The sequence below is a fragment of the Pseudoliparis swirei genome, chromosome 20 (assembly GCF_029220125.1).
Source record: "Pseudoliparis swirei isolate HS2019 ecotype Mariana Trench chromosome 20, NWPU_hadal_v1, whole genome shotgun sequence".
NCBI lineage: Eukaryota > Metazoa > Chordata > Actinopteri > Perciformes > Liparidae > Pseudoliparis > Pseudoliparis swirei.
Window position 1 is genome coordinate 7,974,626 of NC_079407.1, and position 13,130 is coordinate 7,987,755.

A 13,130-nucleotide genomic window follows, 5' to 3' on the forward strand; every position below is an offset into this window, starting at 1 on the left:
TTGAGCTATTCCTTTAAGGCTACGTCACACACACACACCCACACACACACACACACACACACACACACACACACACACACACACACACACACACACACACACACACACACACACACACACACACACACACACACACACACACACACACACACACACACACACACACACACACACACACACACAAACACAAGGACATTAATCCAGCATTAAGTGCCCTTGCCAACTGCTGTCCATTCGGCTCATTCCTGCTTTCAAGAACAAACTTCAGTTTCATTATTGCTTCCAAGTCCTAATGAGGGCTTCTACAAAGTCTTTATTGCTAAATACTACTCTGGCCTCATACATCTCAATCATCACACATCATTAAACTCATATGTCCCAGGTTCCCACAGATTTAGTTTGGCTGTTGAAGCTCTCAGTAGTGTTTGGTCTCAAGCTGAGGAAGTTGAAATATCCATACTGTGAGGTCCAGTCCGGTGCAACTTCAAACTTTAACACTGTAACATTAATGTACATTTATATACCGGAACATCAATTTAAGATGGTCCACAGCTGAAAATACATCAGTGAGTGCATTAGTAACAGCGAGGGACAGTGACAGCCTTCATTCTAATTGGATTCACATCATGGCTGGCTAATATAACATTTTATTTCTGAATAAAAAGTTGTTTTGGCCACCTATCCAGACACAAAGTTAGAGTCGTGGCAGTGAAAATGTTTGCCTGCAGCAAAACAAAATATGACTCAGTGTAGGTATATCTGTGTGTGTATTATCAACAGTAAAGTCCTGTCTGTGTCCTCCTTCGTGAAGCTCTCACAGGTAGGTGGTCGCCTCCCTGTTCTCCCTCTCTCTGGCCTGGGCCACGGCCACGTTGATGCATTGCAGCCACTCCTCAGCGTGCTTCTCATCCTCAGCTTTCAGCACGTAGGTCTTACTGTCCGTGAAGATCTCAAAGGCCCGTGGCAGCCCCCGATCACGCGCTTCTTGGCTACCACCTACGAGGAAAAACGAAGCAGACGACAACCTCACACTGAAACATCTGTCTTCCGGGAGGCTTGTCGCTGTCATCTTTTTAAATGGATGTGATTTGGCTTCATGTAACCTCCTTCTTCCGACTTTACAGTAATTCATTTATTCAATCGTATTTGGGGATGTGAGCTACCTTCTTAAATCATACAAACTATGATTGGGGAGGATTTATATTCGGATCCAGTTACACAGTACACTATATACCAGAATCAGATGACATCAAAAGCTTTTCAATGACAGCAATGTAACCTCTAATAAAGAAACGGTAACCTTCAGACTAAACTGCTGGTAATGTAAAGAAGTAGTGCTCAGTAGTGAAGATCAAAAGGTTTTGGGAGCAGGTGTTGGAGGGGTGATCACAATGAACCTCCTCACCTTGACACTTTGCACTTTGCTCAGCTCAATGGGGATGTCATCCAGCTCATCTTTCTGCGGGGCAGAGAAAACACGAGAGTCGTTGACAAGTCTTCATTTACCATCAGCTGTACAACCGGTAAATACATGTAGGCTTAAGAAAAGAGATCTTTATCATAAAGAAAACAGTTTTGTCCATTATACTTTGGTGAAGGATGTCTTCAAATCTTTTCCTTTAATAAAAATAGCACGAGCATTCTAGAAGATCCTGAGCAGGACCTTGACCCAAAGTTTGATTTGACTAACATGATTGTCTGAACGGACACCTTACAAACACGAACAAAAAGTACCGTTTGTAGTTTGGGACATAAAACAGCACCTGTAGCAAATTACCCAGTCGGCTCCTGTCAGGCATGATGCAACATGTGGGCCTTTGCTATTGTTAAAAATACTTGTGTGAGTGCGCATCACAACTGGGCAGATGATGGGGAGGCAAGCGCCAAGTCACTCGTGCTCAGGCCCGATGTGATAACTGATTTCCATCAGCGGACTGATCAACGGCCACAACGCTCTGGCGCAAACCCTCAGTTAAGCGAGAGGTTTCTCCTTTTCTCTTGTTTCTCCCGTCTTCTTTTTTCTTTTCTCTGCTTCGATATTGAATTGGTCTGTCTCTCGTGGTAATGACCACGAAACCAGAGTTAGCTGCTCACGGGAATTGTCCACATCCTTTCTGTAGTGTGTGTGTGTGTGTGTGTGTGACACCGTTTTACCTCCCGGCTGGCTGTGCAGAGGGTCTGATGTTTCCCACAATAGGAGATTCATGTCAGTGGATTCATGCAGTTATTTAAATGGACATTTAATGATTTTTTCCATATGGCCGATGTTCGCTGGAATCCTAACCAGAAATATATTGTCTTATAAACCAATTTATGAGACAATATTTGTTAAAACTAATCGCACCTCACCAACGCGTTTTTGCAAGTATTTTGTACCTTTAATGTGGAACTTACTTATTATTCTTTCATATTTCTTGACAGCTTGCATTTCATGAGACAATGATGCTGGAATTAAGGCAAAGACTTGAATATCCTTTGGATACTCAGGATGTCCAGAGAGATACGTGTGTATTTTCTGTCCGTATATGTTGAGACAGCCTTATTACATTTGATCTATATTGTTACACAAATATACGGTATCAATATTCATATTTGTCCTTTGTGTTGGCGAGCAAGTTATTATAATGTTTTTTCTTTCTCCTTCAATCATAAACAATCCATTTAATTGTTCTTAATCTCACTCCCTTTTTGGAAAAAGTTCTTTCACAACATAGGCTCACCAACATATCTAAGGAACGAAGACTCAGAACCTCTCCAGTGTGTGGCTGCTGCAATACCATCTGGAATGGAGCAACTCGACTATTGTTAGGAGTTTAAAAAAAGAGAGCTCAAATCTACTTCTGAATACCAGAAAATTATCCCACGGCTTTAAGATATTCCACTTTAAGATATTCCTCTTTGATGTCGAGCTTTATGGGAGCTGCTTGTGTCAATATGTCTCAAGATCCAGAGGAAAGCCAATCTCCTGTCGGCTGTGTAAATTATTTAAATTATAAGTAATTGTTTCACTGTAGATCACCGCCGTAAACACGGATATAAGCACCAATACACAGAGGTGTCATAAAATTTCCCAACAAATCGTAAACCGAGCTGACGGAAAATGATTTTCTTCTGTCAGCTGGATAATATCAAACTTTACCTTATTTTCCAGCAAACCTAGTTTTCAGAAATATGACCTTCACAAAGTTTGGACCGTGTTTTCTGATTAAACACACTTTTCCTTCGCGCGGAAAGACCTTAGCCTTTGTCCGACCTTCCAGGAAGTTGCAGGAACAATTGCGTTGGTGCAACCCGTAGGGACACATCTCTTCAATGAAGCTGTACGAGGGAATACCTCCTGCTGTGTGTTTGCTACTTGTGCGTAATGACATTTGCTTTCAGTCATAGTGGGTGAGAGTGACTCATGCAGAATCATGCTATAGCCGTGGGAGTCCCCCAAGAGGCCTTACCGGGGCCATGGCTTATTACAGTCGGATTCCCCAGATGCTCCTGAGGGGATAATGAGCTCATCCCCTAACGTGATTTCCACTGTTTTATACAGAGTTTCATCATGATTCAAATGACACGGAACTAGGAAACATGAAAAAAGATGTTCTAAATTGAGGCCGGGGACAGTGTGTACATGTGTGAGGAGGGTTGCTTTTTATTAATTACGTACTGATTTTCCTCTCCGGAAGAGGAGCTGGTTTCCTGCCAGGGTGAAGTAACGGGTTTTCCAGCGCTTGATGAACTTCCAGCGGACCTGCTTCTCCTTTAGCTTCCCCTCGATCAGAGGCTGTCCCTCCTGGTTCACAACTAGAAGGCCCAACATACAGTCAGAGAGAAACAGAAGGGAAAAATGACAGACAGAAATCAAATGTACTGCTTTAACCCTCCTGTTACCTTAGGGTCAATTTGACTCCATTCAATGTTTAATGTCGGTGTTCTTTCGGGTCAATTTGACCCCAGGCTCTTTTTCACTGTCAAACATATAAGAAATATCAACTTTTTTATATATTTAAAGGGCTATTTAGGTAGTCAACAAACAAACATAAAGTACCTCACACTTAAACTTGGAAAACAATATTAATTCTAATAATTTTCTGGAGGTTTTAATTGCTGGGGTCAAATTGACCCCAAGGGTAAAATATGTCAGTAAATATAAAGGTAACAGGTGAATGGGGTCAAATTGACCCGAAGGCAACAGGAGGGTTAAAAATTGTTTTTGCCCATTTACTTGACATTATAGCTGACCATCAATGGATTCATCTGAACGGTCTGCCAATAGGATGTTTTCATGAGCTGGTGGGAGGGCCTGACATCTTAGACTTACTGTGGGTATGAGCTATGATTACTCGAACATCTAGCCCGAAAGGTGAAGTAAAAAATGTGGAGTGTTTTGCAACCAAACAGTAACTAGCACATTTCTAGACGCTGCACATTTATTTTTATAGTGTCGGGCAGGCCAGCCAAGAGCAGCTCACGGGACAATTTCATAACCCCCTACATGGTTCGAATTTATTATTACATCTGGCAAACAAATGTCCATTTTTTCCTATCGGGATTTCCCCCACTATTTAAAGCAATACTGTAACATCATAGCATAAAAAAAGCCTTATATTTTGTACAACATTCAGGATGTTGAACCAGAAGGAACGGTTGATCTGGTAGACGGACGCTTCAGTAGAGGTGAAAAAAGAGGACGAGAGCAGACTTCTGGGACTACTTCCTGTCTCACGTGCAAAGAGAAAGCTGTCATTCTCAAGAGAAAACTCCACTAAACACGGGGAGAAATATTGCTTAACACAGATACAAGTTTAAATGTAGTGTTTATTTTAGTGTTCGTTAAAAAACAACACCAAGTGTGACCGCCTCGTGGATGCAGCCGACTCATGGCCCCTGAATAATTCAAGAATGGGACCCAGCGGAAAAGATGCCTGTATGCCTTGAACATGGGCCGGCAGCAACATAAAATACATCTCACTGGCTAAATGTAGAGTAGAAGAAAGCAGAGATATGGAATATAAAGGTCACAACAGGTCACTACCATTGAAACTGTAAGTGAATGCACGAAATGCAAATCTTTATCCAGAGAAAGTGTTTCAAGGTATTTAAAGCACAGCACAGTCACCCGGCTGATCTGAGACTTACATCATTAGTTCTATTCCGTTCTCAATTTCCTTTATTTAGATTTCATCCTGTTTTTTTTGTTCGTAGTTGTAATGTTTTATAACCCTAAAGCACTTTAAAATGTAACAGATGAAATTCTAGGATACAAACAAACTTTAGCTTATCCACTAGCAGTCAACATTAATGAGTGGTTCAGTTCAGTTAGGTTTCAGCAGAAGTATTGTGTGTGTGTGTGTGTGTGTGTGTGTGTGTGTGTGTTTCTGATCAGATAAAGGAGAACTCCCACAAAGTGAAGTCTGGACTGGTCTGATTAGAAACACTCACCCACATCAACCTCCTGGACTTGAATCAAGTTCTGTATGTGTGTGTGTGTGTGTGTGTTACATGGATCTATTTTATTCATGTATATGAGTGTTTTGCTTGAATGGAGATGCAGCGTGTGATCAAACATACATTTTCAGTAACTGATTGTGTGACATGTTTGACTGTGTGTCTGAGTCCCCGGACCACAGAGGATTGGACTGGTTTCGGTTTGTTGCCAGCAAACCAGGACTTCAGATGTTGACCGCAAAAACAGAGCCACTCTTTGTGTTCACGGCGATGAGTAAAGCAGTCAAGAGAGTACAGCAATCCGATCAAAGTGTGTGTGTGCGTGTATGTCGGTCAACTGTTTCACATAATTATAAATCAAATACCTTTCAGTTTTTAGACAGATTTCATGAAAAAATCATTTCAGAGTCTGCAAATCTTTTATGGGCCTTATGGGTATGATATGATTTCAGATTTATAGACCAAGAAAAATTATGAATTGCTCAAAGAATAGCATCTTAAATCAATAATGATACAACATTACACAAAAGAACACAATAGAGAACAACATCCTTTGCACGGTTGTAACAGAACCATTGATTTCCTCATCATCCTTAATATTTTTGGGGGGCGGAGCCATTCAAAGAGTTCAGTTGGAACTTTAGTGCGTCCAGCATCCAGCAATAAAAGTGAACTGCCGTCAACGGGTCTGTTTTTACTCAAAGTGTATTAATATGAATTGCTTTTCATATTCTACTGATGATCTACTTGAGTAAGACATTTACATTCCTTCCAAATTGTCGGTCTGTGTGTGTGTGTGTGTGTGTGTCCTCTGCACATTGACTTCCTGTCAGTTTCAGCAGACACACTGCTCATAATACAGTTGGACACACTCCCATCATTATGGTGTGCCGGCTTCTCTGCATCATCTAACACATATTTTCAGGGTGCGTAGATAAACTTGTCTGGTGCATAAATCAAGGGGCCTCGTCCCGTATCGCCGCTTTGATGCCGACACCTGGAAAGTGATCCCTGGATTGGTTGTGAGCCTCCGGCGAGTTCTGTAACTCGCAACATCTCCTCTGAGACAAAGACGCAAAAACCAAACGCCGAGTTGCAACAAATGTACGTTTCTGCTACATTTAGGCTTCTCTTCAGATCCGTCCACATGACCCAGAACCCATTGTTTTAATCTCGGAATCTTCTCCCGTTACTTCTCTTCCAGCGCTACGTTTTGAGCTCCACAGGCAAGAGTCCAATGTCCGACCCAAACGGAAAGAGCTCAAGCACTCAAACGAGCCTCATTACACGTTCATGTTTCTATGTGTCAAGCTGCTTGGCTTTCATAAGTATGATATGAGAAGGAGTATATTTGTGGATAAATGTGTGTGGTTTGGTGTTTATTGAGTTTGGCTGGAGCACGACAACACGAGGGTGAGGTGAACAATGAGATGGAACTGTGGGCTTAACCCACAGTTCACTGACTCACCCTAGTTATGATCACCATGAAGAAAACATGTGGCTGGAAACAAGGTACCAGCACTCCAACTGTGCTAATGTCATCTTTTTCATTTTTGAGTGATGGAAGTCATAACAGAGAGAAAGAAAAAATGCTTCTTGTAACATGCCTGGCTTTGCAAAAACATGATTCAGAAGGGGGAAAAACAGCCGAGGGAACGCAAACAGACGTATTTCGATTGTTTTGATTGTAAAGACAATATACAGCACACGCACATAAAAGTATCAACAACAAGCTTCTTGTCGAGAGAACCGGTGCGACAATTTTAACCTTTATTCATGCTTAAATCAAAATCTAAAATGTTATACCCTCAATGTCAATGTGTCCCCTAGTATCACCAATGGCATTGAATATCGATGTTTAAAAAAAATACAGACCGGATCAGATGAAAGCTAAGAAAACACATTTTATTTCTCTGCAGCGGAGGATTAGTCAGCATAATGACACATTGACGCTGTGCAAATGCCCTCGCAGCTCGTTTCCCAACATCGTTTTCCCACAGTGCTGGACCAATTTAAAAAAAACATTGTCCTCATTAGCTTACTGGATACAAAATCATGGGAACGAGGCTAATACCCTGAAATGATTATCCTTTCACGTCAATAAGAAGGTATTACCTAACATGTGTCCTTATAAGCGCAGCCCTGCATGAGGATAAAAACAGAATATCAAAAATCACACTTTCAAAACTCCATCTGTAATAATGGCTCTCACTCCTAAATGTTGGCACAGCGTGATGGATTTCTGCCTTTAGCAGAGGAATCTTCCGAATTTGCAACATAATTCCTGGAAGTGGGACTTTCTGTCTATTGTGTCTTCACTGATTGATGGTAAAATGAAGGAAAGTCTTCCTTGGGGTTTTCTTTTTGCAAACGGTATTAGTCTTCCAGACATGAGTGTGTGTGTGTGTGTGTGTGTGTGTGTGTTCAAACCCACATGTAGAGGCATGAGGGAGTGAGGCTTTCTCTGCAGCACTTTAAAGTGAGTGTACATTTGTGATGAAGGTGTTAAAAGTTCAGTCAAGAACTACGAAATAAGGCCAGAAAACAAACAGAAGTGAAAGCGAGAGTGGACATGTTATACCTGTATATACAAGCACACGCACACACAGACACACACAGACACACACACACATCTTTGCTCGCTTCAAAGGCATTCCAGTAGTTAAACTCAACACAATATCATAAAGCATCACGCAGCTGCAGTAACGACTTTTCTTCACAACGGAGGACACAAAATGTCATCGGGTGGCAGCTGGTAATGTGAACATTATGTCAATATGTGAACACGTACGTGCTGCATTTCTGATGAAAATGCAAAAGTGGGTCACCTAAATGTGACATGGACTTAATTCCAAATTGCACGGGGTCTGAAGTCAAGTTGCTACATTTATTTCAGTGAGATGTGTCATTGCTGTTATTTACTGTAACTTTTGACCTCATGTGCTGGATGGAGCTGGACAGCTTTCAGTTGGACAGGTGTAAGTTACCAGTGGACATTTAGTGTTGTCTGGCTACGACTACATATTGTGAGCTTGTTTTATGGACGTTTTCATTTTGGTGAAAGACCTGTTCACACGTTTAATATCTTCATAAACCATTTGAATTGAGGTGCATGCACATTAAAAAACTAAAATATTGTGTCCAATTTTCTTTGGACACAAAGGATCACAAACCAACTTTATGAAATGTGCCATACTCATCACTCTCGGTGTCGGCCTTGGAGGCTCCTTTCTGCCCTCTTGCCGTGTGAGAATTGTGTCTAATGAAAGCAGTTTGTGTCTGCCTGTCCTTGAGCCTGCATCTGAGCTTGAAAAGTCAAGAGATGTCCTTATGTCCTCATCCTCAATGATGTCCTAGTGTCCTTAATGATGTCCTAGTGTCCTCAATGATGTCCTAATGTCAATTTATTAAATGTACCATTTATTTGGTCTAAAATGAAAAGATATTTCTGGAAAATCCCTATAAAATATATATATACACTACCGTTCAAAAGTTTGGGATCACTTAGAAATGACTTTATTTTTCAAAGAAAAGCACTGTTTTTTCAATAAAGATAACATTAAATTAATCAGAAATACACTCTCTACATTGTTAATGTGGTAAATGACTATTCTAGGTGGAAACATCTGGTTTCTAATGAAATATCTCCATAGGTGTATAGAGGCCCTTTTACAGCAACTATCACTCCAGTGTTCTAATGGTACATTGTGTTTGCTAATCGCCTTAGAAGACTAATGTCTGATTAGAAAACCCGTGCAATTATGTTAGCACAGCTGAAAACAGTTATGCTGGTGATATAAGCTATAGAGCGTATTCACTCACGTGACCACAACAAACTCTGGCGGCCATGTTGGGGTCCCACCACGGCATTGTTTTGCTTATTTGTATGCCGCTCTTCCCTTAGAAATGACCATTATATCCTGAAGGAGACACGATTTCAGTTCAAAGCGGTGTGCCTTGTGATTATACTGTGCCTCATTGTTGGATGTGGGACTAATGATTCAGAATATGGGTTTATCAGCTCAACAAGAGGCTATTACTTCAACTTGTCATGCATCTACTTCGGCTTCACTCGGTATGAGCGTTACGACTGTTCTCATGTGTTTCTGTTGATACATCGGGTTGTGGGCACGTTTCCATTGACGCTCTCTCGTCAATAATCTCTTTTTGCTTTTTTTCGCCGAGCGAAAATCAATGTCTTTCACTTGCGCAAAAGGAACTGTGGATGGAAACTTGGGAGGAAGCCATGAACATGGCAACTCCGTCGGGCGATGTCTGCCTTTACTCTGTGATTCATTGCAAGGTAAAATAAAACACTGTCTCCATGGGAACAGCACTCAGCACGGCCACCAAACAGTCACTGCTGGTCCTGAAGGAGCTGGAAGCGGCTTCATCCAGACACTCGTCCTGGAGGCGGAGCTGTGCGACTACGGATCATCGTATGAACCCAGACACGGGGCGCTTGATGTTCCGACATTTGTGGTATTTCCACAACAAGTATAACGCAGAAATAGTTGTTAATGTCCCATGGTCGATAGCGGAAATGAAAACTGTTTTAGTGCTGGTAACTAGCGAATTATCCACAAAGTGTTGAGCGAGTAAAATCAGGTAAAAAAGCGTTGCAAATATTCAATTCCAACCCCTGAAATCTTTCTTTGGTAATGCAGAAGGACATGAGGTGGCTGGGCTCTCGCATAATCAAACAGCGGACACGATAGCCAGGTCAACTTCTTCTGACATTTAATAAGTGGGACCCCAAGATGGCGCGATTGAGATTCTGACGTCACGTGAATACGCTCTATACAACTGGCCTTCCTTTGAGCTTGAAGTTTGTAGAACAAAATTAATATTTCAAATATTAATCATTATTTCTAACCTTGTCAATGTCTTGACTATATTTTATATTCATTTGATAAATAAAAGTGAGATTTTTCATGGAAGACACGAAATTGTCTGGGTGATCCCAAACTTTTGAACGGTAGTGTATATATATATATATATATATATATGAGAGAAAGAAAGAAAGAAAGAAAGTAATGGTTATAATGATCTGTAAACATGTTTAGGATGAAATGTAAAGTAGCCCCTTTTCCTCAAAGTTATGTGACTAATGATCAGATCACGTTGGTTCAGGGCAGCAACTGAGTTCATGCGACCTCAGGTGGTAAAGGTCACGGAGAGATCACCTATTTAACACAGTGGGCTGTTTAAATGCAACGCAGGATAGATGTATAGCCATGACATTCACTTTTACTGGACATGTCAAGACTACAGTTAATCTCACTGCCGGCCAAGTCTTTAATTATCTCGCTCATATCACAAATATTCAATTATTTATGCTGGCTTATTGCTTTTGAATGAGTTAATTTCATCACTGGCCATGCTGAGGTGAACAGCGGACTGTTTGTGTGTTAACAAGTGATGCAATACATGTTGTTTTTAACAGGTAAACAATGTACATGTTAGAGCAACTCTGTTAGGTTTGGTTGTGTTTTACTACTATTTTTTAATTATGGCTGGTGGGTTTATACTAATTAACACAATAAAACATGTGTTAATAAGCCACAGTGATGTGATGGGTTTATTGAATAGTTTAAACACAAATGGTTAACATTAAAAAGTAGATATATTATTGTTTTACCAACGGTAATTATACACGCTGTTCAACATGCTGTGCCTTTCTGCAATCTTTTCAGTTGATTTCTCAAAAAGTAATTTAACAATGTCCTGCACACACACCACACACACTTCCATTAATTCTCCTCATAGTAGGGTCGAGGAAGTAATCTCACTATTTAGTACACAACATATCTTCAAATGATTGTATGTTATCTTACAAAACATACTCCTCCATTCTTCACAGGAAACGATTGTGAAATACTTAGCTAGGTTCAGGCAACTAAACTACTTAGATAGGTTTAGGAAAAGATCATTATTTGGGTTAAATTAACTACGGAAGTGCCTTGAAATAAATCCACACTGACTCCTTGTTTGACATGGGGAACACAGACCGGTGTTTGTTGAACCCATTTGTCTCCACGCCCGCCAGCCCCGTGTGGGCTTTTCACTTCTTTCTGATACCATGAATTACAGTGTTATTTTTCATTGGTAAAGCTACAAAGCTTCCTCGTGCTACGAGGGGGAAGTGAGAAAATAAACAGTGTTTATGTCATATGGGTAAACAAACCCTTTAAGGGTATACCAGTAAGACATGCAGAGCAGATGGGCCCTACAAGGCCACAAATGCCTGAGTAATATCCATGTATCCATGCACACACGCTTCCAATTACAACATTACAATGGGATGGACAAGTATTGCTTTTCTCAATCGTGGAATGTAGAGTGACTGGCATGGATCTAAAAGGGAATCATCGGATCCCTGCAGTCATTCAGTTGGCTCAGAGCAGTCGAGCTGAAAGAACGGCTTTCTTTTGGCTTTTGTTCTGTTTGGATCGGGCAGACTGACGTGTGTGTGTGTACGTGTGTGTATGTGTGTCTTTGTGTGTGTGTGTGCGTGCGTGTGCATTTACTTCTGTGCATGTATGTGTTTGTGGAAGAAATGGATGATGACAAGGGAATGACACAGAGGAAAGTGTAAAAAAAAAGCTGTGAACACAGCTTTATGATAGCTTCTATAATACATCGTATCATTCATCACTCACTAAATCATCTTAGAACTTGAATACTGACGACTACAGAACCACTTCCGAGTGAATCAGTGTTATTCAAAGTACTAAATGTGCTTTCAGATGACTTATACTTTCTAACTGTTTTCTAAGCACCTGAAGCGTGTTCAATAAACACTGTAAGATTGCGTCATACTGGGTTTTCTATGCACACCACTAATGTGGGGGAAAGGCTGTTGGTTGCTTTTTGGGATATTGAATTGGCAGCGGAAAAGAACACTGAAGGAGACACGAAACTTTAATCAAAAATGATACTTACTTACTTACTGGAATTAGCTTTAATCCTAGTGATGTGTATTTCTTCCTACATTTTCACACCTGTATATTTCACTGATTGACAGTCGGTGGTAGAAAGTATATTCAAAACTAAATGGTCTTTTCTAGTGTTTTTAGTGGAGGAAGGAAATGCACACAATGTTCACTGAGAAACTGTAAATATAAAGTTATTTTTTCTCATTATTGAGAAATAAAACCTGTGAGATACTATTGTGGTAATCATATGTAAATTCTCCCTCCATAGCACTCACACACAGACACACACAGACACACACACACCGACACACACACACACACACACTCTCATTATTACATTATTTCTTCAGCACCAGCCACAAATTGCACTAATCTAGAACTCTTATATAACTAATAAGTGCTTCTATGAAAGACCGACAGAGAGATACACGCAGATTGAACACACATTTCCTTTGAAGGCTAAACTGTCGTTCATCGATTTATACACTCTGTAAATTCACTGTCTCATTGCTCACTTTGTGCTTTCTTTGTTTCTCACAGTGCGGAATAAGATACGATGTTCTATTATTAGAAATATGCAGTCTAACAGTAGCAAAGATAACAGTGATAAACGTGATGTTATGGATAAGTATTTGTAAGGATAGAAATAGTAAACTATAGAACACATATTATTAATGGTTGAATCCACATCATTGCACATATGAAAATGAAACATGACGAAGAAAGTCTGAATAGCGAGTAGCTGCTGTTGTG

The 13,130-nt window shown here is 40.5% G+C and overlaps 1 protein-coding gene across 3 annotated transcripts in view; it reads right to left on the bottom strand.

The window, feature by feature from the left end:
* Window positions 1-472: 472 nt before the first annotated feature.
* The window catches only part of veph1 (ventricular zone expressed PH domain-containing 1), an 80,580-nt gene continuing 67,922 nt past the window's right edge, over window positions 473-13,130 (bottom strand). For 2 of the 3 annotated variants that reach the window (XM_056441102.1, XM_056441103.1), the window contains exons 13-15: window positions 3,659-3,795; window positions 1,406-1,459; window positions 473-996 (exon numbers count right to left, since the gene is read on the bottom strand). In XM_056441102.1, the coding sequence (XP_056297077.1) occupies window positions 919-996; window positions 1,406-1,459; window positions 3,659-3,795 (269 nt within the window). In that variant the 3' untranslated portion in view covers window positions 473-918. Of the gene's footprint in view, window positions 997-1,397; window positions 1,460-3,658; window positions 3,796-13,130 lie in introns of all 3 variants that reach the window. The other variant, XM_056441104.1, reaches the window with a different exon arrangement.